This window comes from Poromitra crassiceps (assembly GCF_964638095.1).
Source record: "Poromitra crassiceps genome assembly, chromosome: 9".
NCBI lineage: Eukaryota > Metazoa > Chordata > Actinopteri > Beryciformes > Melamphaidae > Poromitra > Poromitra crassiceps.
In genome coordinates, this window is record NC_139630.1 from 37,115,199 (window position 1) to 37,140,348 (window position 25,150).

General features: G+C 43.8%; 1 protein-coding gene across 3 annotated transcripts; it reads right to left on the reverse strand.

Moving 5' to 3' along the window:
• Window positions 1-6: 6 nt before the first annotated feature.
• msrb3 (methionine sulfoxide reductase B3) lies at window positions 7-23,666 on the reverse strand. 3 transcript variants are annotated; one of them, XM_083642724.1, is made up of 7 exons: window positions 23,437-23,541; window positions 15,413-15,505; window positions 7,793-7,901; window positions 7,003-7,080; window positions 6,632-6,660; window positions 1,861-1,958; window positions 7-800 (listed from the first exon to the last, which is right to left on the reverse strand). In XM_083642724.1, exons 2-7 carry the CDS (start codon window positions 15,489-15,491, stop codon window positions 531-533), a joined length of 663 nt encoding a protein of 220 aa, XP_083498850.1. In that variant the 5' UTR covers window positions 15,492-15,505; window positions 23,437-23,541; the 3' UTR covers window positions 7-530. The 3 variants fall into 3 exon arrangements, with proteins under 3 accessions (XP_083498850.1, XP_083498849.1, XP_083498851.1); XM_083642723.1 differs by lacking the exon at window positions 15,413-15,505 and having other exon boundaries at window positions 23,437-23,666; XM_083642725.1 differs by lacking the exons at window positions 15,413-15,505; window positions 23,437-23,541 and adding an exon at window positions 14,293-14,380.
• Between the last annotated feature and the right edge of the window lie 1,484 nt (window positions 23,667-25,150).

The window sequence follows — 25,150 nt, forward strand, 5'->3', positions numbered from 1 at the left end:
ATGCTTTGTTCTCCACTTGATGCTTATTTTACTGCTGGCAGGAGCACTTGCATAGGGTTTTCCTTAAACTGTCAACCTCTCAGTATCAAATGTCACAAATATATATATATCTTTTCTTTTCTCCAGAGAAAGTACACACGCTACACTCCAAGTAAAAAGCTTTCAATATACTCTAATAATAAAATACTTCAACTTATATTATCAAAACCTCTGAAATTCTAGCAACACAGACCTAAGAAATCAAGGCGAGCAGTGGATGAGGGTGTCTGGCAGCTTTGACGTGGGCATTTGGGAGGCCTGCATTATTTCAGATGGGGGAGCTCCCTCGGCTGATATATTAAACTTGAGAATATTTGGTCTGTGTCTGGGGCCTGACGACTAGCCCACAAAGCTTCTTCTCTCCATATGATCACCTGTCTGACATCATCAATCAAAATAGAAAAAAAAAAAAAAAAAAAAAACACGAACATTTCTATTGATGTCAGATGGCGGCCATCTTTAAGTCAGGAGGCTTAGCCCATGTGTCTCATTCAGAGCTCCGTCTTCCCCTCGCCGGCTGAGCCGCTGCCGGCCCCGGGTGCTGGGCGAGCGGCGGGGGCGGGGCCTGGGGTGGGGGTGGAGGAGGCGGGGCCTGGGGGCACGGAGGAGGTGGAGCCTGTGGGAGCGGAGGAGGCGGGTCCTGGGGCAATGGAGGAGGCGGGGTCTTGGGCCTGGAAACCCAGCGAGGCGGAGTTAATACAGTAGCGTTTTCCTGTGGGTCGCGGCCCGTCATCGAACAGGTGTCCCAGGTGAGCCCCACACTGAAACACAGAGAGAGGAGTGGTTACCTAAAGCACAGCGTTGAATTGAGGACAGTGGACACAAGCTGCAATATGCAACTCTCTGACACAGTACCTATAGTGCAGTGCCCGTTCCACTCCCTCCCCTTCCCCCCATTCACACATGATGCTCTCCCACTCTTCAACCCCCCCCCCCCTCCCCCCGCCAATATTCTCCCCCTCCTCGCACCACTCCCCCAATTGGTCGAATTGCATGAAATTTGGCACATGGGACAAGTTAGCCCTGAAGCCTTATAAATATACTGTAGTCTAGACGGTTTTCACAGAATGGTCACTCACTCCTCCACCTTATGTCTTTTTTCTTCTTCTGTAAAACACTGCAACAGGAAGTGAGCTGGGGTTCAATTTAGAAGAATGTTTTTGTTGTCAAGTTTAAACCGTCTAGAGTATATATTTCTTTATAAATATACTGTAGTATAGTACATATATTTCTTTATAAATATACTGTACTATAGTATATTTCTTTATAAATATACTGTAGTATAGTATATTTCTTTATAAATATACTGTAGTATACTACATATATTTCTTTATAAATATACTGTAGTATAGTACATATATTTCTTTATAAATATACTGTAGTATAGTACATACATTTCTTTATAAATATACTGTAGTATAGTACATATATTTCTTTATAAATATACTGTAGTATAGTACATATATGTCTTTATAAATATACTGTAGTATAGTACATACAGTAGATTTCTTTATAAATATACTGTAGTATAGTACATATATTTCTTTACAAATATACTGTATAGTACATATATTTCTTTATAAATATACTGTACTATAGTACATATATTTCTTTATAAATATACTGTAGTATAGTACATATATTTCTTTATAAATATACTGTATAGTACATATATTTCTTTATAAATATACTGTAGTATAGTACATATATTTCTATATCAATATACTGTAGTATAGTACATATATTTCTATATCAATATACTGTAGTATAGTACATATATTTCTATATCAATATACTGTACTATAGCAGCCTACTGTGTACCTGGCTGCAGGTGGTCTCCACTCTGTGCATCCCATAGGAGAAATCATCTGCCAGAGTGACAGACTCTTCTTTCACCAGGTCAGAGAAAGACGGCCAGCCTGGACACAGCACAGGAGAACATCAGCTACAAGTGAAGACACCACAAGATAATGACAATGCAGAGGACAGGGATCACTCAGCTTCACTTTTGTTTGTAGATGTTTGTCTGTAGATGTTTGTCTGTAGATGATGGTCTGTAGATGATGGTCTGTAGATGTTTGTCTGTAGATGTTTGTCTGTAGATGATGGTCTGTAGATGTTTAACAGATTCTGTTTGCTTCCCGTTCCACACACCTGATTCTCATCGCCTGGCTGGAGCCACTAAATTATTGTGAGAATGTGTAGGTATGTTCATGGGTTGGCACACATACTATATAGATAATCTGTTAAACATCTACAGACAAATGCAAAACAGTTGAATTGTCAACCAATAAGCTGTTGAGATGTTACGATACTCTGTAGACTCTCTGTACTGGACTCTGGACTATCCAAATAAAGTGTCACCGCCTTCTCATCTGCTCAGACAGATCTCGGAGTGCTTCACAAGCAGAGGAAAATATATCCTAATATATTAAATAGAGCAACAATGAGTCGAAAAATAGAATAAAATAATAGAATAAAATGTCGTAAAAAGGAGGGATAAAAGAAGGGTGGGCCACTACAAGAAGCTTAAAGGAATGCCTGCCGATAAGAGAGGGTTTTAAGGCAATGTCTAAAGAGTGTGATGGCTGATTTAACCTTGGAGAGAAATGTAGGCATCTGACTGTGGATGAATGTGTCTGCCAGGATTTCCCAATTGCCACTCAGCTGCATTCCCTCTTCCCCTATCACCGCGTACACTTGGTCTTTGTTTGCCAAAGCTGCTCTTGAACATTTATTTTTGCAGTTTGTTCCTGTGAAACTTTCCGCTCATCTCATCAGGGGAGCCCAATCACAAGCCTAGCTTGTGATTGAAACACGGACACTGTTCAACCTAAAACACATTACTGTCGGGCCTGAAGAGACAGCCTTTCTGTAAACAGGACTGATGTGTTTGTGTCAGGATGGAGAGGTAGATACTGCCCCCTACTGATCGCTTCAATTCTCCTATTTCAACATGAACTAGTCGAGGAGGATCAGGCCACAGTGCTGCATTTAGTTGTAAAGGGTTTTAATAGGACCTTGGAAGCCCAGCATCTTCCTAACAAACCAGTCATTATCTCTAAACAATCTGTTGCTCATACAAAAAGATAAACAAGGTGATATATGGCTAAATGAGCAGAGTTGATCTCGACTGAGACCAAATAAAAACAAATCAGAGGAGTAGGGATGAAATGATTAGCGGTTTAATGATAATGATGATCTGGCCTACCTAGATGAGCCTGGCCTACCTAGAGATGGACCTGGCCTACCTAGAGATGGGCCTGGCCTACCTAGATGAGCCTGGCCTACCTAGAGATGAGCCTGGCCTACCTAGAGATGGGCCTGGCCTACCTAGAGATGAGCCTGGCCTACCCAGAGATGAGCCTGGCCTACCTAGAGATGGGCCTGGCCTACCTAGAGATGAGCCTGGCCTACCCAGAGATGAGCCTGGCCTACCCAGAGATGAGCCTGGCCTACCCAGAGATGGGCCTGGCCTACCTAGAGATGGGCCTGGCCTACCTAGAGATGAGCCTGGCCTACCTAGAGATGAGCCTGGCCTAGCCAGAGATGAGCCTGGCCTACCCAGAGATGAGCCTGGCCTACCTAGAGATGGGCCTGGCCTACCTAGAGATGGGCCTGGCCTACCTAGAGATGAGCCTGGCCTACCCAGAGATGAGCCTGGCCTACCCAGAGATGGGCCTGGCCTACCTAGAGATGAGCCTGGCCTACCTAGAGATGAGCCCCACTACAACTCAGAGTCCAATGTTTTCCCGTTTTTCCCCACAGCCCTAAACAGAAGTGATGTATTGTTGGCGTTCCCACACAGATGAACTGTATCTATTGTCTATTTGACTCTAATCCACCCCCCTGTACAGGTGTTATGAAAGATGAAATTATCTATACAGACCGAACCCGTCCTCCTCCCCACAAGGCTGTAAACATGTTTAATCCTGATGTAAACTTTAATATGGGGGGTTGAATGGGGAACGACTCCCTTCTTGGAGCCAGCCTCAAGTGGCCATTAGAGGAACTACAGCTTTCAATATCACTTCCGCGGCTTCCTCTGTCAAAGCCCGAGCTTGCCGCCTGCATCTACCCCCTTTCCTCTCCCCCGGTTTGGGAGGGGTCGCCTGGCCGCAACTACAAAGCCATGAAATTCCACTCAAACCCAGGAAGAGTCTCCGGGGGATACAGGAATCCTATGAGTCAGAGCAGGAGAATCCCGGTGGATGGTTTGGTTACTGCACTGATCTAACAGCGTTTTATCACCAGTGAATGGAGCAGTGTGAGGGAGATCTAACAACACAGGAAATTGGCTATATATGAGCCTTGGTTTCACTAGAAAGAGTGCTGTGCTCCACTGAGGCTCCAACCTGCTATTCAGAGCCCAGAGAGTCTTTTTGGTTCCTTTTAGGCCAAAATTTGTCAACTGCTCCATGAAAATAAAGCTTGAGCAAAGTTACAGGATGGCTTTACCGATTGTCAACCCACTTTGTATCGTTATAACGTCGTTAATATAAGCAGATGGGCAGTGTTTACCTTCGCTATGTTTTCCACTGAGAAATGACGCGAAATTGACATGCTTGCAGAAACTCCGCCCCTACCAGCTGCAAGTTATTAAAGTCCCCCTCCAGTCATTTTTGTAATTTTTTATATATTTCACGTGTAGCTGTGATTTACCTGCTCTGCTAATTAGCCAATGTGTTCGCCACTGTATTTTGTTGACAAATAACCTTATTTTGGGCTCAAAGTCATAAAAACGGGCTCACGCTAAAAACGGGTGGTGACGTCAGACATTGTTGTCTAACGAGTGATGTGTCATAGACAAATACAATATTATAGTGAATACAATCTGCCATTAGCTTGCCCGCTATGTTTGCTAACTAAGTGTTCTGGCTCAAAACGCTGCGATAGTCATTTTTAACCAGTTCGAGTTACGCTTTTTCCATATATTGCCGAGATAAGACACTCTGACGTCACAATCAACATGGCGGCGCACAGATAGACACACAAGATAAGTAAGCAGTTACTTTTTCACAAATCTTTCACTTTATGTAGTGTTTGTGTTATGAAACAACTTTTAGTTGCCATTTCGATTCCCATACAGTTGATTTGTGCTTGATAGAAGCATGCGGTGGCCTACTAGCCGTCCATGTTTGTATTTTTCCACTTTAGAGCGGAAGACGGAAATACTGCATCAGAACTTCCGACACCCGACTTTCAATGGAAGGCAGCATAAGCACCATCAGATGTGTGACTAGGGTGTGGCCTAGCCCATGTAACATCCCCAGTATCTGTTGTCCTACTATTGTATGCGATGCTTTTTTCAATTTTAATCAGCAGGCAGACAGCACAACTGACTGCTCAACTCCTAATATCTGCATAATAAGCAATGGATGGAAACGTGCATAATTTAGCATTTTCTTTTGCCGATTTTCTGAAAACTCGTACAAATTTGCGATAGACTTGGGTAGAAACCCAACTATAGTCCTCCTACAGTACCAAGTCACCGTACAGTGTTCCTCAAGTTCACATCCATCATGACATCACAGCGCCTTCCTTTCTTTTAGCTATGTCCTCCTAATTACAGGCAAAGACAAATGGTGGTTTGAGAAGTACCATAACCACAATTGAAAAGTAGAGGAATTCCTGGGTTTTAGCCATGACAGAAGCCACATGTCTTACAGGCAATACATTCTTCACAGAAGCCGAGATAGTGTCCATTAAAAAGGACACTCCGGAAATATTTTAATCTTCTTAAGTCAGCAGAGATTTCACATCAGAGGTGTAATTGACAAAGATTAATGACCATGATTTCACATCAGAGGTGTAATTGACAAAGATGAATGACCATGATTTCACATCAGAGGTGTAATTCACAAAGATGCAAAAGGTAATTTATTTTCACAGGAATTCCAACTATCCAAGTAACACACACACAATGACACTGTATGACTATTTTGGTCAGGGGTTTCATACACTTTCTGTAATAAAACCTCTAAAAGTGTGATGACCCTCCCACTCTCCTGGCCCTCTCTTGCAGGAGCCCAGAAGCCTGGTGTTCAGGTCGTTAGCCTGATTGGGTGCAAGAAGACCTTCACATCATTCAGTCTCTCTCCCTCCTCACCGGTGCATCTTTTGTTCCGTTTGTTTGTTTTAATGTAGTTTGTGTTGTTCGTTACCTTCCCTTAGTTTGAGTTAATAAATCATTGTTTTAACTTTTACTTTGATGTAACACAGGGAAGTAAAAAGAGGAGAGTGGGACGCTCGTCACAAAAGCTGAAATCTATCAGATGGGCGGCCCTGCGACAAAATCTTATCAAATGAGGGTCCGTGGTCAAATTTGTTGCAGTTTAGGGGTCCTTGATGTAATTTGTTGCAGTTTAGGGGTCCTTGATGTCATTTGTGTCCGTTTAGGGGTCCTTGATGTCATTTGTGTCCGTTTAGGGGTCCTTGACGTGAAAAAGTTTGAGAACCACTACGCTAGCTCATGCCAATGGATGACCTTCACTGCTGTATATTTCAGAAGGCAGAATGAAAGCAATGTTCATTTGAAAATGGTGTGGCTGCAATGCTGACAACATATCCAACATATGTGCGATCAACCTACCTGATCCAGAGTCAAATTTTGTGTCGGACCTGCAAAAAGGAGAGTTCTGATTAGAAAAATGATTTTGTTGCCAACAAAAGTACAGTGACATCAACATCCAGGCTACAACGGTGGTTCTCAATGACGGCCCATAGAGCTCCAAGAGTTTGCAGGTTTCATTCCACCTAAACACTAGAGCCACTACTTTCACTGCTTAGAACCCCCCTCCAAGTCAGTGTTTCTACAGTACCTGTATAACGGTTAGTGTCAGGGATTCCTTTAATCGGCAATTGCCATCAACTTTTACTGAAGTAACATGTCATCACATTAACAGTACTTCTACTCTTTCCTGACACACACACACACACACACACAGAGGAAGTGCAGCTTACTTGAATAAGGGGGAACCGCAGACGACACACATGTAGGTTCCATCCTCTTTATGGTGGGTGAAGTCCCCCCGGAAGGCACTGTGGACAGAGGCTGTGTGAGTCAACCTGCACCAATCAACATGCTCAACCAATCATCATAAAACGGATAGTTCCCTTTCTTGATTGTGATTGGCTGGGAGCCGTTGGAAAACACACTATAAACGCACACCTGTGACCGCATCACAGTATTACTCCGCCAAAGTGTTTTATGAGCCACAATATTGACCATCAATCAATCAATCAATTTATTGTGAAGGGACATTAATCAACATTTGACAATCAGTCATGTAAATGACGGATTCTCATGTCACTGATCTCACTGATCTCATCTCGCTGATTCTCATTTCATGTAAATGACTGAGTCGAAATACCGGGAACAGTTATGCCACCATGCCAGTCTCCCGCATGCGTATTCTTTTTTAGTTTAGAGCCAGAATATTGTTATAATATCAACAACTAGCCAACAGATATCAAAGCTGGTGGGCTTTATGGAAAGAGCGTGACTCCAACTGGTTCACAGTTATATCAAATTGGTCATTCAGTGGTGTTCTACGCCCACGTAATTAATGTAGCTAACAGCTAACTAACGCCAGAGGCTAACGCTAGCTATTTATGTGAACACTGAGGGGGCATGAGTCATGACGGACTACATTGCTTTTATCTCCATAAAGTAGGTATGATGGAAAATGTGATTTGATGTAAAGAACTGAAATGAGCTCTTCAAGCCTCATTGCGAGTGTCTTGTCCCTACCTCTCGGTTCCTCTCTCCTGGGTGACGTGGAACTGCATTGGCGTCAGGCGCTTCCGCAGCTCTTCCTGAGTGAAGGCCAGTGGCCATGTCTTCTTGGTACGACATGCTCCTGCAGGGGGCAGCAAAAACAACAATGAGTATCAGAGTATTGTGCAGATAGTGGGGGGGGATGAGAGGGGCTGCATGTCACTACTTCACTTACTACACTAGCCGTTATGCCTGGCCATTGGACTACAAAACAAGACCTCCCACATCTCTGTCTCAACACCATGTTCAATTAGAGTTGGGTCGGTTTAAAACGTTTCACCCTGGTTTGATATTATACCAAAAATCACACCGAACTGGTATGCCGAATTTTACCACTAGGTGTCGCACTTGACTTAACTCAGCAGCCGGGCAGCCGCTTCTAATGAGAGCCCATGAATGCAAGCGACTCCAGTGCAGTTACTATGCTGGTTTGCCAACCTCAAATAAACACCAGACTGGAGAAACACTAAATAAGGACAGAGTGTAGCACCGTTTGCCATGACTTTATTCCTGCAGTGTTTACACGTTGCCTCGTCTGCGTTTGTCGGCTTCGTAGCAAATCCCTATGGCAAATCCCCAGCTGCACGTAGTTGTGGCTATTCACGTAACTAACAATCTCTAGTCCAAAAACACCACGGAGTTACTGAAACATGCATTCAAAAGTGAAATCCGTTTTTAAATCCTTGCATGGTTGCTGAGAAAGTTGCGTTTTTTCCGTGAGCTAATTGTGACTAGCTAGTACTGTAACTGTTAGCTTGCTAGTTTCCTGTTGCTAGATTCCGTTTCCTGCGCTCAGTTGCTCGCCTGCATCCCCGGTTATGGACTACGGTACTTTTTTTAATGAGTGCTTTTTGGAAATAAAGTTTGCAGGAACATGTGGCAGTGTTTATTTAACCATGCTTGTCACAGTTCAAAAACTGAGCTCGGCATATCTATAAAATCTAACAAAATCGGCCACAACTGCGCAACGCTGCTTGAACGCCCCGCCCCCGCCTGCTGAGCAGAGCCCAGCTGAGCAGAGCCCAGCCCAGCTGAGCTACATGCGTAGCATAAAATCAAGCCGGTTTAAGCTCGTACACCAAATCAGATGAGCAAAACCGGAAATCGACCCAACACTAATGTGCATGCAGTGTCGCTGACCTCCCTCTGGGGGGTCAAAACAAGGGTCAACAGACCACTAGTTTTTCTCTGACCAGATCAATAGTTGTTTTGGTTGCATTTTCCAAATCTGTTGAGTTCATGTTTGGTGGTATGATTAAGCTGTATTTCCTCAAGTAAATAACAAATGACAGCTTTGAGCTAGAAGGGAGCACAGCTTTTTAACTAACTATTACAATACAAACAAGCATGTATAACGAGTGGCCAGGTCAAAGCATGTATAAGGAGTGGCCAGGTCAAAGCATGTATAAGGAGTGGCCAGGTCAAAGCATGTATAACGAGTGGCCAGGTCAAAGCATGTGTAACGAGTGGCCAGGTCAAAGCATGTATAACGAGTGGCCAGGTCAAAGCATGTATAACGAGTGGCCAGGTCAAAGCATGTATAACGAGTGGCCAGGTCAAAGCATGTATAACGAGTGGCCAGGTCAAAGCATGTATAACGAGTGGCCAGGTCAAAGCATGTATAACGAGTGGCCAGGTCAAAGCATGTATAACGAGTGTCCAGGTCAAAGCATGTATAACGAGTGTCCAGGTCAAAGCATGTCTAACGAGTGGCCAGGTCAAAGCATGTATAACGAGTGGCCAGGTCAAAGCATGTATAACGAGTGGCCAGGTCAAAGCATGTATAACGAGTGGCCAGGTCAAAGCATGTATAACGAGTGGCCAGGTCAAAGCATGTATAACGAGTGGCCAGGTCAAAGCATGTATAACGAGTGGCCAGGTCAAAGCATGTATAACGAGTGGCCAGGTCAAAGCATGTATAACGAGTGGCCAGGTCAAAGCATGTATAATGAGTGGCCAGGTCAAAGCATGTATAACGAGTGTCCAGGTCAAAGCATGTCTAACGAGTGGCCAGGTCAAAGCATGTATAACGAGTGGCCAGGTCAAAGCATGTATAACGAGTGGCCAGGTCAAAGCATGTATAACGAGTGGCCAGGTCAAAGCATGTATTACGAGTGGCCAGGTCAAAGCATGTATAACGAGTGTCCAGGTCAAAGCATGTCTAACGAGTGGCCAGGTCAAAGCATGTATAACGAGTGGCCAGGTCAAAGCATGTATAATGAGTGGCCAGGTCAAAGCATGTATAACGAGTGTCCAGGTCAAAGCATGTGTAATGAGTGGCCAGGTCAAAGCATGTCTAACGAGTGGCCAGGTCAAAGCATGTATAACGAGTGGCCAGGTCAAAGCATGTATAATGAGTGGCCAGGTCAAAGCATGTATAACGAGTGTCCAGGTCAAAGCATGTCTAACGAGTGGCCAGGTCAAAGCATGTATAACGAGTGGCCAGGTCAAAGCATGTATAACGAGTGGCCAGGTCAAAGCATGTATAACGAGTGGCCAGGTCAAAGCATGTATAACGAGTGGCCAGGTCAAAGCATGTATAATAGTCTATTGCATTGTGAGCATACAGTTCCACAGCAGTGATTGTGCACTGTGTCTGTGCATGAGCGTAAACATGTCAACCACAAGCCAATATAACATGTAGGGTTTGGGTGAGTTACTGCTGCATCGTGAGGCCTGTCAGATGCTGCTATAGGTCAGTAACAACTAACAAGATCTATTTCTGCTGAGTGGCTATGAAGCAAAACAATGTTTTTATTAGCATTTTCGGACATTTTTCACGATTGTCCTAAAATAAAGATATAAGAAAGAAAATGTCAATCTAGCCGATGAGATTTCAATCTAGCCGATGAGATAACGGTTTAAATAATTAGTCAATTTCCTTGATATAACAACCCTGCAACAACACTCTTTTCTGTCCCAGGGCCAGGGTTTCCAAAAATAACTGGGCACTAAAACCATCTTTGTCTGCTGGCTGGCTTACTATGAAAGAAATACTATTGGGAGCACCGGCCCTGCTTAGTACAAGGATACATTTCCATGTTAGTGGGGGGGGGGGGAGGATTTATTTATTTTCCCATTTGTGGAACACTTCTAAGCCTAAAAATATTAAATACTCGAACGACCGCACTGCGGATATATGCCTCCGCCAAACAAGTGAGCAGTCGACATCCATGTCTGTCCAGACTTTGACGTTTGAGCCAAGAAATTCTGTCAAGGCGTTCCTGAGATACGGCATTAACGAGCAAAAGAATGGCGTTCGTGAGGTCACAATGACCTTGAACTTTGACATTTGACGACCAAAATCAAAGCAATAGACCCTTCTCACGGGGGCCATTTTGTGTCAAATTGGCAGCGTAAACACAGGTGCAAGCAACACACTAATGAGGGTTTCCAAATTCCAATCAATGGAAGTTGGAAACCCTCATTAGTGTGTTGCTTGCACCTGTGTTTACCCTGTCTTTTCGACCCAAAATGGCCCCCGTGAGAAGGGTCTATTCATCCTTGAGTCCAAGTGGACGTTTGAGCCAAATTCGAAAGAAATTCCGTCAAGGCGTTCCTGAGAAATCGCGTTAACGAACTTGGGGATGGCGTTTTGTGAGGTCACAGTGACGGAATCATTGAATTTGGTGATACAAATGGAATAAACTATAAAACATGAAATATTGCAGAATTTTACACAATTTGTCTGATGGTATGCCTAATTATCTAAGTAAGTAACTTTGGTAGGAACCTAAATGATTTAATCATTTTAAAATAGGCCTAGAGAAATAACGGCCTAACAAGAATAAGGCCTAACAAACTAACTGGAGCGGAGTGTGACAGGAGGGGGGAGGAGGGGGGGGTGCATTCACAGGCATGCAGTTGGAATGTGCCCTGCACATTATTTAGACTTGGTGCACTTGGAGGTCAGCCTCTAAATTAGCACATTTTTCCGACATCCTGGCTTTTCAACCTCAAGTGTAAATATTGTTTCCTAATTGTAAGCATGGTTGGTTCTCCACTGCCTCCCTGTGCTTATTTTCACTTGTCAAAGCCCTTCTCTGACCCTCTTCTTTATCTTTGCTCTTTCCCTGAAGGTGCTTTTGACCCAGCCAATCAGTGTGTGGAGGCAGACTGCACTCGACATGTGACTTCCTTCAACACAATCAAAACATTGTTTTAGGTGTTGAAGCCACATACAATGAATTCATCCAACTGTCCATGAGAGTGTGGTCACAGATCAGACAACTCTGCTTCTGCGACACCCTGGTTACTTTCTATCCACCTGTTTTAAGCCAATTTTAGTGTGGGAACGCTGGAAAATGTTGAATAAAGATCCAAATATCGCAAAAAAGTTTTCACACTTGGGGGAGGTGGAAATTTAGCGTACTGATCAAAAGGTAAATGCGACTAAGAGCAGTGGAAAGAGATGAAGCAAATCTTTCGTCTTCTGGTTAACCAAACTCCATTCAAAAATCATGCAGTTTCATGTTGCCTTGGCCCTGGCGACAGTAGGATGTCAGCATACACCAAATACACTTAGCAGCACATATTTGGTATAGCGTAATATAATGAATGCCTACCGCACCGCAGCGTGTTTTAACTGAAGAAGACTGCGGGATGAACAGAATTGAACGCTGAATTGAAAATCACCCAAAAACCACACAGTGCACGCAAGCTGCAGGGAGGCAAGCAGTGAGTTAGTGGTTCTTCCACGAGCAACTGAAACGTCAGCTGGAGAAGGTGAGAGGAGAAAGCATGATGTGAGAGTAGGGCTGCAGTGACCACTGCTGAAAAACTCACAAACAATTCAATTATTATTGAATTCAATTGAATTCAATATGATCGTCTTTCAGTGGAATCACATTGTGATCATATGAAGATTTTGGGATATTGTGACAGAATTCTGCTGTCTAAATTGATAACAAACAAAATTTGACTCAAAACACTTCTTTTAATACACAAAAATGAAGCATGAAACATTTTAAGGAATACTATTGGAATATTGATTTTGTCACACCTAACATTGCATTCACTTCAACTGGATTTAATGAGATTTTGCATATGTGAGCCATATTGTGATATATATCGATACCGGGGGAGGGGGAATCATTGTGATTATCATGATATTGATTTCAACTAGGGATGGGCATCAATAATCGAAAATCGATAATTGATCGTTAAAGGAATCACGTCGATCATGTGGATTTTTGATCGATTTCTATTTATTTATTTTTATCAAATAGATGTCCTCTGTGCTGTGGATTTGATTTCACTACGTGGTCGCAACCAGGTGAGGGCGCAATCTAACTAGAGTACGGGGGTGGAGCTGCCGAGGTGATGAGATCATCGCTCAGCGGAAGTGAAGACACTGACAGCAAAGCGGAGTTTTGTTTCGGACCATTTCGAGTTAAAAGACGACTTTGCTCATTGCAAGCACTGCGATGTCATGTATAAGTACAACACGGCTACGATGCCAATCATCCTCCACTTGAACAGCGTACGACATACGACGTATCCATACAGAATTTAGATTACGGAAATTAATTCAAAATGCCCATCCGTAATTTCAACCATATCAGCCAGCCCTACTTGAAGCTGAACTCAGACTACTTATGGACCATCTTAAGTGTGGAATGCCTAAGTTGAACCTTTTGGAGTTTGGGATTTCTCAGTTCCCCCACAGAAGCACTTGGTGGGTTTTTCAGCAGTTTATAATATCCACACACACACAGAGTAAAGACAACGCTCACACACCAGGCCCTGAGCGCGGGGCGGGGCAGTAGTGTTAGCACTTGAAGCTGGAACCATGCTACAGCGTCAGCCTCGACCTGGAGCCGACAGCAGCTAGACCTACATGTGCTCGAACGTCAGCTTGACGAGGGGTCGCAGGGGAGTCCTCAGCAAAATGAGTCAATTGTGTGATTTCACTAGGATTTCAATCACTAGAAGTTAGTCCAAGGAGAAGGAATGTAGTGCATATACTTGGTAACAGCTTTCACCCCATTCATCTCCCTCATCGACATTATATTATCCTTGCGTTGTTCACGTCAGCTGCATCGAGTCACATTTTCGGGGAGCTGCTCGCCGCGCAGCTTTGACGCTGTAGCATGTTTTAGAGAGGACAGCAGAGCACACAACACCCAGGCCAGGCCAGGCACACAACACCCAGGCCAGGCCAGGCACACAACACCCAGGCCAGGCCAGGCACACAACACCCAGGCCAGGCCAGGCACACAACACCCAGGCAGGCCAGGCACACAACACCCAGGCCAGGCCAGGCACACAACACCCAGGCCAGGCCAGGCACACAACACCCAGGCAGGCCAGGCACACAGCACCCAGGCCAGGCCAGGCACACAACACCCAGGCCAGGCCAGGCACACAACACCCAGGCCAGGCCAGGCACACAACACCCAGGCAGGCCAGGCACACAACACCCAGGCCAGGCCAGGCACACAGCACGCAGGCAGGCCAGGCAGTCAGTGGACCTGAGGGGAGAGCGCAGGGCCTCAGAGCTACAGGTTGACTCTTGCTTATCAGGTGGAGCAGATTGAAGCCCGACATGGCTGCTGTGGAGAGATGCTCCGCCCAACACTACAACCAAATAGCCCCTGGTGCCAGGGGGGCAACAACCGAGGCTGGGGCTGGAAAAAGGAGAGAGGGGCAAGCAGAGAGAGAGAGAGAGAGAGAACACAAGACAACAGGGGTCAAGAGAGGTTAAGTTATCCAGTGTTAGAATGAGAGGAGGAGACTGTTGGGGCGGCTGACATGAGAACCTAGAAGGACAGAAGTGGTGAGTATGGCCTGTTCTTACTGCAGCTCAGTCGGCACTGGGAGAGAAGAGGAGTTAAAAGAACACAGTCACAATGACATTTCAAAAATGACTTTTCACCGTAGCTCAGGGTTTTTCCTGCATATATGCAAAGGCCTGATATATTTGAGTTCAACACAACCCTGACTACACACCAACTGAAAATCAAACATTTTGTACTGTATCCATTTAGAGAATTTCAAAGTCTTACATTTGGACCTTAAAGTGACTAGTGCAGTGCTCGTTCCCCCCCATTCACACATCATGCTCTCCCACTCTCTTCACCCCCACCATCCTCGTGTAGCTAGCTAGCCACAACAGCTAACGTTAATGCTAAACAAATCCGCCAGGGTTGGTTTTAAGGCAACGCCAGCTCAGACTTTTTCCCCTCCTCTCAGAACCCTTGCGGGACATGCATTGCAAATTGCAATAGTGTTGTTATCATCTGAAACTGTGAAAAACATCCACACCGGCGGCGGACATGTTTTGCCCTGGACTGTAACTGCAGGCGCAGCTGTGACGTCATGAGTGTGACAACAAAAGCTGCGCTGCCAAAGCAAAGTTGGCTTCGTATGATCGGCTCTATTTATCGGCTAAAATTATCGGAATAATAAACAATATCGTAAAAGCGGCCATATCGGCCGAAGATTTATCGGATGGACATATATATATATATATATATATATATATATATATATATGTGTGTGTGTGTATATATATATATATATGTGTGTGTGTATATATATATATATAGTGCATCCCTAGATATGAGCACTCCAGCTAGCGGGTTACTCTACCTATCAGAGCAGCAGTCAGTGCAGGGCGGAGGCCACGCCCAGGGGCCACGCACAGCACAGGTCTGAGGAGGGCGGCCATGACACACACTCACACTGAAGAGGGTGAGAGAGACAGAGAGAGAGTTTGAACTACATGCAGTGTTTCCCATACATAAAGGAATTTGTGGCGGGCCGCCACAAATTCTGCTTGCTACCCAGGCACTTATGTATGTACTTAACCTAACTAACTTAACCTAACTAACTATCCGGTTTGCACAACATTGTCAGCCTAAACTCCGGCTGACACCCCAAAAACCTACAATCCGCTACAGAAAAATGTAAATTGTTTGTTTATTAACTGGCCCCTCGCCTTCTAATAATAAATAATAATTCATTTAATTTGTAGTGCACTCTTCATTCAGAGAGAATCTCAGAGTGCTACAGAGTTAAAAACAAGAGTTAAAAACATCACAAGCAAATAATACAATTGACAATAGTTAAAGCCCCAATCAGTAAGGTTTTTGACATTTTTTACTGTAATATAAGAGCTTTTTAGTCATAGTACATGGTAGATTGACTTGTAATAGGGAGACCCTCGACTTTATTTATCCCACACCGCCCTCTATTGGCCAGCCCTGGGACTAAGCAAGTTGTCTGCCACGTCCCGCGGCAATAAAAAAGAAAAAAGAAAAGGATGCGCGCATGCGCTGTACAGCGGAAGCGCTGTCTTCAGGAAAACAAGGAAGTAACTCGATTCGGATTTGCTACGAAAATGATGTTTCACGGAACTATGGATTATTATTTCATCACGTGGTGAGTACCCAATGTCACAACTTGCACATAGAGCTTTCTGGCGCTGTGTTTTGTTGACTTTGAACGGCGATATCGTTATCGATACTATTGCACCCAGAGGGCGCAGTTTCTCCAATAGCAAAACTTGGAAACTTACTGAATGGGGCTTTAAAAGCTAACACGAGAAGGCCTTCCTAAATAAAAAGTTTTTTTTCTATCATTCATTCATTTTTCTATCATTGTATCATTCTATCATTTCATGAAAGTGGCAAAGCAAGTTGAGTATACCTGACCTATAGGGTGAAATTTAGTTTGTCATTGTAAACCCACAGCACAGTAATGATGACATGTTCTTCATAGATCTAGCCTTTTAATTTTGCTATTAAGCTTTCTCAAAGTACACCAAATTCATGCATTTTACTTTAAAATGTAAAAAAAAAAATACTCAAAATCCTGTGGGAAACACTGTACATGTATAATGTTCCAGTAACATAATTTTTTTTTGTTTTGTACGTTACAAACTGTAGTTTCCCTCTGTCTGTATACTACCATGTACAATGTGCTTTGACAATACTGTTATTCACTATGGTCATGCCAATAAAGCCTCTTTGAATTGAATTGAATTGAGAGACAGAGAGAGAAAGAAATAGAGAGGGGAGCGCAGAAGTTGTATTATTCTGACAAAGTAAGCAACAGCTTGTTGCTTACTTGTGTTGGTCAGTGAGTGTTGGTCAAGCTTGTGTTGGTCAGTGAGTGGGCTAGCTCGGCGTTTCACAGAGGAAGCTACGGAAGCGATCCTGAAAGCTGTAGTTCCTCGAATGGCCACTTGAGGTGGGACCCTGAAGTGACGTCGTTCCCGTTCACCTCCATGTTAAAATGCCCACTTTGTAACAGTGACTGACTAAGCATGTTTACTAGGGGTGTCACAATATATCGTCCCACGAAATTTTGCGATAGTAAAACGTCACGATATGTATCGTTGAGATGAAATCTCATATCGCGATTTTTTTTTCTTTTTTTTTTTTCTTTTTCAAAAATAGACTAAGAAAGTCTAAAGAAGGATGATGCATAATGGATGTAACAACTGGTGATCTTGTCTTGTCTAACTGAATGTGTCCTAGTATGGAAATAAAATAAAAATTTGATCAAAAAAAAAAAAAAAAATAGACTAAGAAACGTCTTTGTTTGTTGAAGTTCAATGTGTGGAAAGTAGTTCAGTTGAACAAGTCTCTGAAGAGACACATGAGAAGTTATACAGGAGAGAAACCATTCAATTAAGTTTCTGGCAAAACTGTTTACTTGACAGGAAAAACTGAAGCATAAAAAATAGACTAAGAAAAGTCTTGTTGTTTGAGTTTGAAGAAAAACTGAAGATGCAGATTGAGAATTTATACTGCTGAGAAACCTTTTAGTTCAAAGTAAATCTAAGTGACGGTGTAACTCATTCTATTTCAAGATAAGCCTTATCTCCAATCTCATGTTTTTTCTAGTTGTTATTGTAATAACAATTTCCCACAACAGCATGTTTTGTATTTGTGCATTTCAAATAAAATACTACTTTTCCAGTCATATATTGTCATTATTCAAGTTTAAAAAAATATTGTTAAAATCGTATCGTATCGTATCGTTATCGTGAACCCAGTATCGTGATACGTATCGTATCAGTTTTGGCTAGCTAATTTCACCTTTCATGACAACTTCACGGGGGGTGAATCTTTATATAACTCACCGGTTTAGAGTAAAGCTTGAATTATGCTCACCCTGCCGTGAAGGGCGCGTGGGTGGAGCGCGGGCCGGGCGCGTCAAATGACGTAAATTTGTTGGGCGTGGTTATTCGCTAGCTCCGTCGGGCGCTCGCCTTGTGCATGATTTTTTTTCTAACAGCGCGAGCTTCTCTCCAAACATGGCCGCTTTCAAGCCACTGAGCCCTGAACACTGAGCTGTGTTTTCGCCACATTTCTTGACCCATGTGGTAGGCTAAACTTTGATTTGCAACTGTTCATTTTTAGTCATTTCACCAAGTAAATGTGTTGTGTTGAGAGCATTATTGAGAGAGATTAAAAGCATCACAGAGTAGGCAATCAGGGCTGAGAAGTAAAACGGCTTTCAGTAAAAACAAGTTTGGTGATTCTTTCATGTGCTGATGTGCGGTCATTTGAGAGTGAAAGCGCACTCAGTACTGCACATAATAGCGTTTCATTGCGACTTTTCCACGGGCTGTTCTCACTATTTACCATTGTACAATACATGCTGATCACTTTCTGAGTATAATGGCATCAACCCCAGCGCGGGGTCTGCACGGAGACTCGCGGGGCCCCACCCCCAACAAGCTTGGTCGAGTATAATTCAGCCTTAACATAGATGATAGAAAAGACTCCGTTTTGGGGTGATTGACAGGTTGCCTGTCCAATGATCACGCAGCTTGCCGACCATGGACCAAAAGCAGGTGGAGCTGAGGCTCTGGGAAACCCCCCATTTCGTGCCGTCTCGCATGAGCTGCGCGAGACCCCCAAGATGGCGACAGGCCAATTCAACCATTGGTGTGCTTCAACACACGGGAGTCCAAAAAACAACGGTAGGTCATACAGTATATATACAGTAAATATCCACGTTATTAGGAACACTCCGTTTACGCAAATCTCTCACTCCTTCAGACAGTGAGCATAATAAAGCATAAGTATGAAACATTTAGGAAGTCAATCTAGTATAGAGTGCCAAAGTCACACCCGCTTCCGGGCTACGGATTCAGAATCAGAAGAGGCCATAGAACATTTCAATCGGACCCCACTTAGGGTTTCCCCTCTACCGGCACATTCTTTTGTCGTTTTCCTTTCGTCTGTTTCTGTTGTTTGTTTTGTGAAAAGGAAACTGTGCGACAAAGGAAAACTAGAACGACCGCACCGCGGTTATATGCCTCCGCCAACAAGTGAGCAGTCGACATCCATGTCTGTCGAGACTTTGACGTTTGAGCCAAATGTGAAGAAATTCCGTCAAGGCGTTCCTGAGCTGTGTGTAGCTAATAGAGTGCTTACAGTGGACTCTCTATCTGTGGACTGGATCTGTCACTGGAAATACATATAATACATACACATACATAGAGGAGAGCTCTATGTGGAATGACACCCATCTAGTGGTGAGACTGATGATCTGATCTCTGAGAGAGAGGGGGGGGGGCAGAGAGAGAGAGGGGGGATAGACCGAGAGGGAGAGAAAGAGATGGGAGATGAGAAACAGAGAGAGAGAGGGAGACAGAGAGAGAGACAGACACACACACACACACACACACAGTCAGAGAGAGACATACACACACACACACAGTCAGAGAGAGAGACATATACACACACACACACAGTCAGAGAGAGAGAGAGACATATACACACATACACACACACACACACACACACACACACAGAGAGAGAAGCAGAAAGGTAAACAGAAATTTAAAGAGACAGAGAAACAAGCTACAGGAGTTAACATACATCCTGCAGGCCAAATAACTAATAAGACCATTTATTTTCAGTCAGAAAATGAAACTAGAAATAAGCGCCTCACGGTTGTATGCATGGCATGCCTCCACCAACAAGTCAAGTTGCAGTCTACATCCATGTCTGTCCAGACGTCTACAATCACAAATACCTTGAAGCGCACAGCGCAGAGGTGTGGCCATTCAGCCTTACAGCACTTTAGGCAATGTTTGGGGCTACCTCAACAACAACACGGCTAATCGCTTTCAACATGGAGAATGGTCCTTAACCCTAAATCACCAACATCCCCCGCAGCCACTCCCCTTACCCACCCCTCCAACCCCACCTCTCTACAACCTTCCTATCCCTCGTCTCACGTGGTCAGACAGACCCACCGTTGACGTCAGCTAGCTTCCAGCGAAGGAGGGTCTGAATCACAAGTCTCTGAATAGACCCTTCTCACGGGGGCCATTTTGTGTCGAAAAGGCAGGGTAAACACAGGTGCAGGCAAAACAATAATGAGGGTTTCAAACTTCCATGATTGGAATTTGGAAACCCTCATTAGTGTTTTGCTTAACCTAACTTTGGTGACTCCTATATTACAGTCCGGCAAGGAAACACGTTCAGTGGAACGCCGTGAAGCACCGTGAAGAGACTTAACTGTGAAGCGATAAAAGGAGCGACTAAAAAGTAGCGATAGGCTGTTTTGCAGGAATAATGAGTGGGCAAGATCATTTAAATAGTATAATAATAAATAGAGAGGACTTATATAGCGCTTTTCTGAATACTCAAAGACGCTTTACATGAGAACAAATAACCATATAACATAAACCGTACACAGATACAGAACAAATACAAATATAGAGGTTATAGACGCTATAATATAGAGTGAAAGAGGATGGTGGAGGTAGAAGTCAGATAGGCCTTTCTTGAAAAGGTGGGATTTGAGTTGGTTTTTGAAAGAAGTGTGTGTGTCAGAGTTGTGGATGTTAAGGGGCAGGGAATTCCAGAGCGTTGGGGCAGAGATGGCGAAGACTCTGTCCCCCAAGGTGCGGTACTTGGTCTTGGTGACGGGGGTGAGTAGGTTAGCATCGGCAGATCGGAGGTGGCGAGTGGGGGAGTGGCGATGGAGGGGGGCGAGATTATTGAGAGCTTTGTAAGTGATGAGGAGGATTTTGAAATGGATTCGGTGCTGTATTGGAAGCCAGTGAAGGTGTTGGAGGATGGGTGTGTGATGTGTTCTCTGGAGCGGGAGTGAGTGAGCAACCAGGCAGCTGAGTTTTGGACATATTGCAGTTTTTGGAGGACAGTGGAAGGGAGGCCGTAGAGAATGCTGTTGCATATAGTCTAGTCTGGAGGTGATGAAGGCATGGAGTGTTTCTGCGGCTGAGGAGGAGCAACATGTCCTCCAACTTATACGACCAATAACGTCATGTGACTGCAATACGATCCACGTATCACGTATGCTGGACTAGCGCCCCTCAGTGGCAGAGAAAAAGTACTACGCGACTTCCGCCAAAAAGCAAGTTATAAAAGTGACTTTTAGTCCAAAAAAAGCAACTTTTGATGTTAGGTTTATGGTTAGGTTAGGTTAAGGGTTAGGTTAAGGGTTAGGGTTAGGTTTAGGGTTAGGTTAAGGGTTAGGGTTAGGTATTGGGTTCGGGGTAGGGAACGGATACCCGAGTGGTTACGGCAGGCGACTTTCAAGCCAGGGGTCGAAGGATCAAATCCCGCACCAGGTTATAATTTTACCAAACTCTGAGACTGGGCTGTTATTCACACACGAGCGCTAGAGGTCGCTTAACGTTGAAACGTGATTTTAGGTCGTAGTCAGCTGCTGGTAAAAACGACGTACTTGGTCGTATCCACCTGGAGGTCTGTCTCAGGAGCAGAGGGTGGGGCGGAGTCATGCAATGTTACGGAGGGGGAAGAGGAGGTTTTGGGTGATATTATTGATGTGTGACTTGAAGGAGAAGGTGGGATCCATGATAATGCCGAGGTTACGGACCGGGGGGAGGGGGTAACTGTGTGTCCGTCTATGTAGAGTGAGAAGTTCTGGGAGGAGGGATTTTGGGTATACACAGTATATATATATATATATATATATATATATATATATATATACACACACACACACACATACGCTGCAGTTAATAGTATGAGTTGTGCCAAACAAACGTTAATATCTCAAAAACTATACATCACATCGCTTATATTTTGACATTCTGAGTGAGAGCAGAATTAGCCCAAGAGTTTGATGTATAATATATACATGTCGTGTTAAAGTTGCGTGAACTGTCGCAGTTTTTTTAATGTAAACAGAGTCAAGCCGGCTAGAGTCAGACACAAGCCTCGCGCCACTTGGGCTCCATTGCCGTTGCCACCCAGTGAGGCGGTTTGTTTACCAAACTGCTGATCGGCTGATCCCTCGTATATATACGCGCGCGCGTGTGTGTGTGTGTGTGTGTGTGTGTGTGTGTGTATAGGGTATATATATATGCATATATATAGCATATACTGTATATATATCCTATATATATAGGATATTTATAAAACGGCTCTCTCAAATCAAGCAATCTGATTGGTTCACAGCCATTGTATAAATCCAATAACCTACTCCAATAACCCATGGCCATGGGTTATTGAGTTGCCATGGCAACTCTTACTAAAAGGCTTTGGTTACCTCAAATGACAGTGTAGAAAAAACAAATGGCGGAGACAGCTGTCAGATCCTTGTGAATCGATCTTCGCTTATAACTTTACTAATACTTCGCAGAAAATTATGTTTTGTACAAGAATAGACGCAGGCTAATGTCTTACCCTCTCTCGCGCGCCCTCACTCTTAACCCCGCATTTCTAAATAAGATGTAACGTTAGTTGGTGTCGGGCTTTTCCAAAAAGCTCTCAGCTTCTCAGCAAGCGCCAGGATTGGCCAATGTCAACTTCAGTCTCCAGAACGATCCAATCAAATCACCCGCACGTCTATCTTCTTGCTAGAGGTCCCGCCTTACAGTAGTGTTTCAACTGACTCTATCAGAATACCATGCCAGTCGGACTTATAGTATTATTATTATATTTATATTATCATACTTGGAAACCGTTTTATAAAAGCAATATAGCACTCGAGCAGCGTGTGTTGTGGCATATATCCCGCTGATCAGGTGTTGCCTCTCATGCTATATTGCTTAAATATATATAGCCTATGTGTGTGTGTGTGTGTGTGTGTGTATAGGGTATATATATACATATATATAGCATATACTGTATATATATCCTATATCCTATCACGCACGTGTGTATAAATACTGTACCGGTACTGCGCGCGCGCACACACACACACACACACACACACACACACACACACACACACACACACACACACACACACACACACACCACTACACCACTGTTCGTGCTGTATATTCGCATCGCTCTTGGTGTGTATAACAGCCTTCAACCGGAATGGGGTGTGACTTTGGCGCGCCGAAGAGCTCTTCTTACATCATGTCCAAAGATGTTTATACTTCTTTACCGACAAAGTTTGGTAAGCAGAGAGGGAGAGGAACTGGGGGGTAGCGTCACTCATTAAACTGTCACATTTGAAATAGAGTTTGGACGTCTCTCTCTCCATAGAATAGCGTGTCTAATGGTCCTTCATCAACATGCAGAAAGCTCTGGAAACAGTGCGAGCGACCCTGTCGCACTTTGTTAAGGATAACTATTCAGCCCATCAAATACACCAGACTGACCCACCTATTCAAATACACAAGAGACATAACGTTCACGTACCTGAGAAAAGTAGTAGTAGCAGCAAAATGACGTTGACCGCTAACGTTAAGTGTCGAGTAGCTAACGTTAGTCGGTCGCTGTCAGGTCTGTACATCAGCTGTCCCGTCTGCAAACGCTAGCCTCTGACAGACAGGTGGTTATTCTGTTAGCGTGCTGGCTCATCGGCTAACAGGGTACATGCTAACAGGCTAGGCTAGCAGTGGTTATGCGTTCTTATTAGGGAATGAATACAGAAGCGATTCCACAGGCAGCCATTTCCAACTATGGGCAAGACTCTCTATGTCAGCTCAGTTAACCAGGCTCGTGTACCCCCCCTCCCCAAACAAACAAACAAACTTGTGCACACCAAACTTGTGTGTCTTGTTGTTGAATGTCGATTTTGGCTGTGTTAATGCATAATTATGGCATACATTTGGCCAGGCCAGGGGTGTGTATTTTCTGGTTAATTTGGGAATTTCAAAAGAAAAAGAAAAGTCTATAATACAGTGCCATCAAAATAGTATATCTTTATCCATTTGACTCCCATTAAAGAGCTATTAAAAGTGATTTTTTTTTTTACCAATTGTTTTTATCCATATATAAAAAGCATGCATTTTATTATTTTATGGCAACATCCCTGGACTGGCTTCAACATTATGCTAAAAACAAAAACAGAAAATGTCTTGTTTTTTACTTCCATAAATTTTTTGCACACACAAAAAAAGAATTATATTATGCGAGCCTTTCACAGAAGCGTTATGAAACCCACTGCCCTTGGAGGCAGAACACACCCTATGCAGCATTCAAGCACTAGGATTGGCCAAGCAGGCACCCATGCAGTTTGTTCTGCATATTGGCTTGCTCCTGGCCAATCCTGCTGCTTGAATGCTGCAGGGCATGTTCTGCCTCCAAGGGCAGTGGGATCCATAATAAACCAATTTGGAGATTTTACTAGTTTCCACTAGATGGAGCATTTCCTCATAAATAATTTTGCATGGTGATCAAATTACATGAAACTAGAAATGTGTACACTTTGTGTTCAGCAAGATAATCTTCACAAATGAGGACCACTTTAAGCATAAATGTGATTCAGAAAACGCTTCAAGCGTCATAAAAGTTGTGATTATCTCCCTGAAGATGAAGTTCGCAGTTTCATAAACTTTTGTTAACCACAGACCTTTCAGGCATTTAACCGAAATCCCCATACAAAAATCCCATTAACAATGGGTGTGTTTGTAAATGTCACTCCGAGTGCCCAGAGCGCACTCTGGCACAAACTACTAGACCGTTGGAGCGCTGTTGGAATACAGCGTTGGGTTATTCATCTCACGACACTCATGGGAGTGGCAGAGTGGGCACTCTGTCTGAGAAGATGGAGCAGCAAATGATTAAAAACACACAGAGGAAGAGAAGGGAGGAGAGGAGCTGAGAGCAGAGAAGAGTGAGCGTGAGAGTGAGTGAGTTTTGCTGCCTTCATTTTGAAGTCGTGAACTTGTGTTTACTGGCCTGGAGGTCGTGCACACGACATGCTTGGCATTCAAGTGGTCACGTCGTGAGCCTGCAGTTGACTAGAAGCCACTAACTACGTCAATGCAGTAATGCAAACACATAATGACAGAGGGAAAAAGATGAGACCGTTGAGAATATGTGTGTCTGCGATTTTGGTCACACATTGTGAGATTTGTGATGATTTTGGTCAGTCATGATGTCACTGATGATGTCACAATGTCTAGGA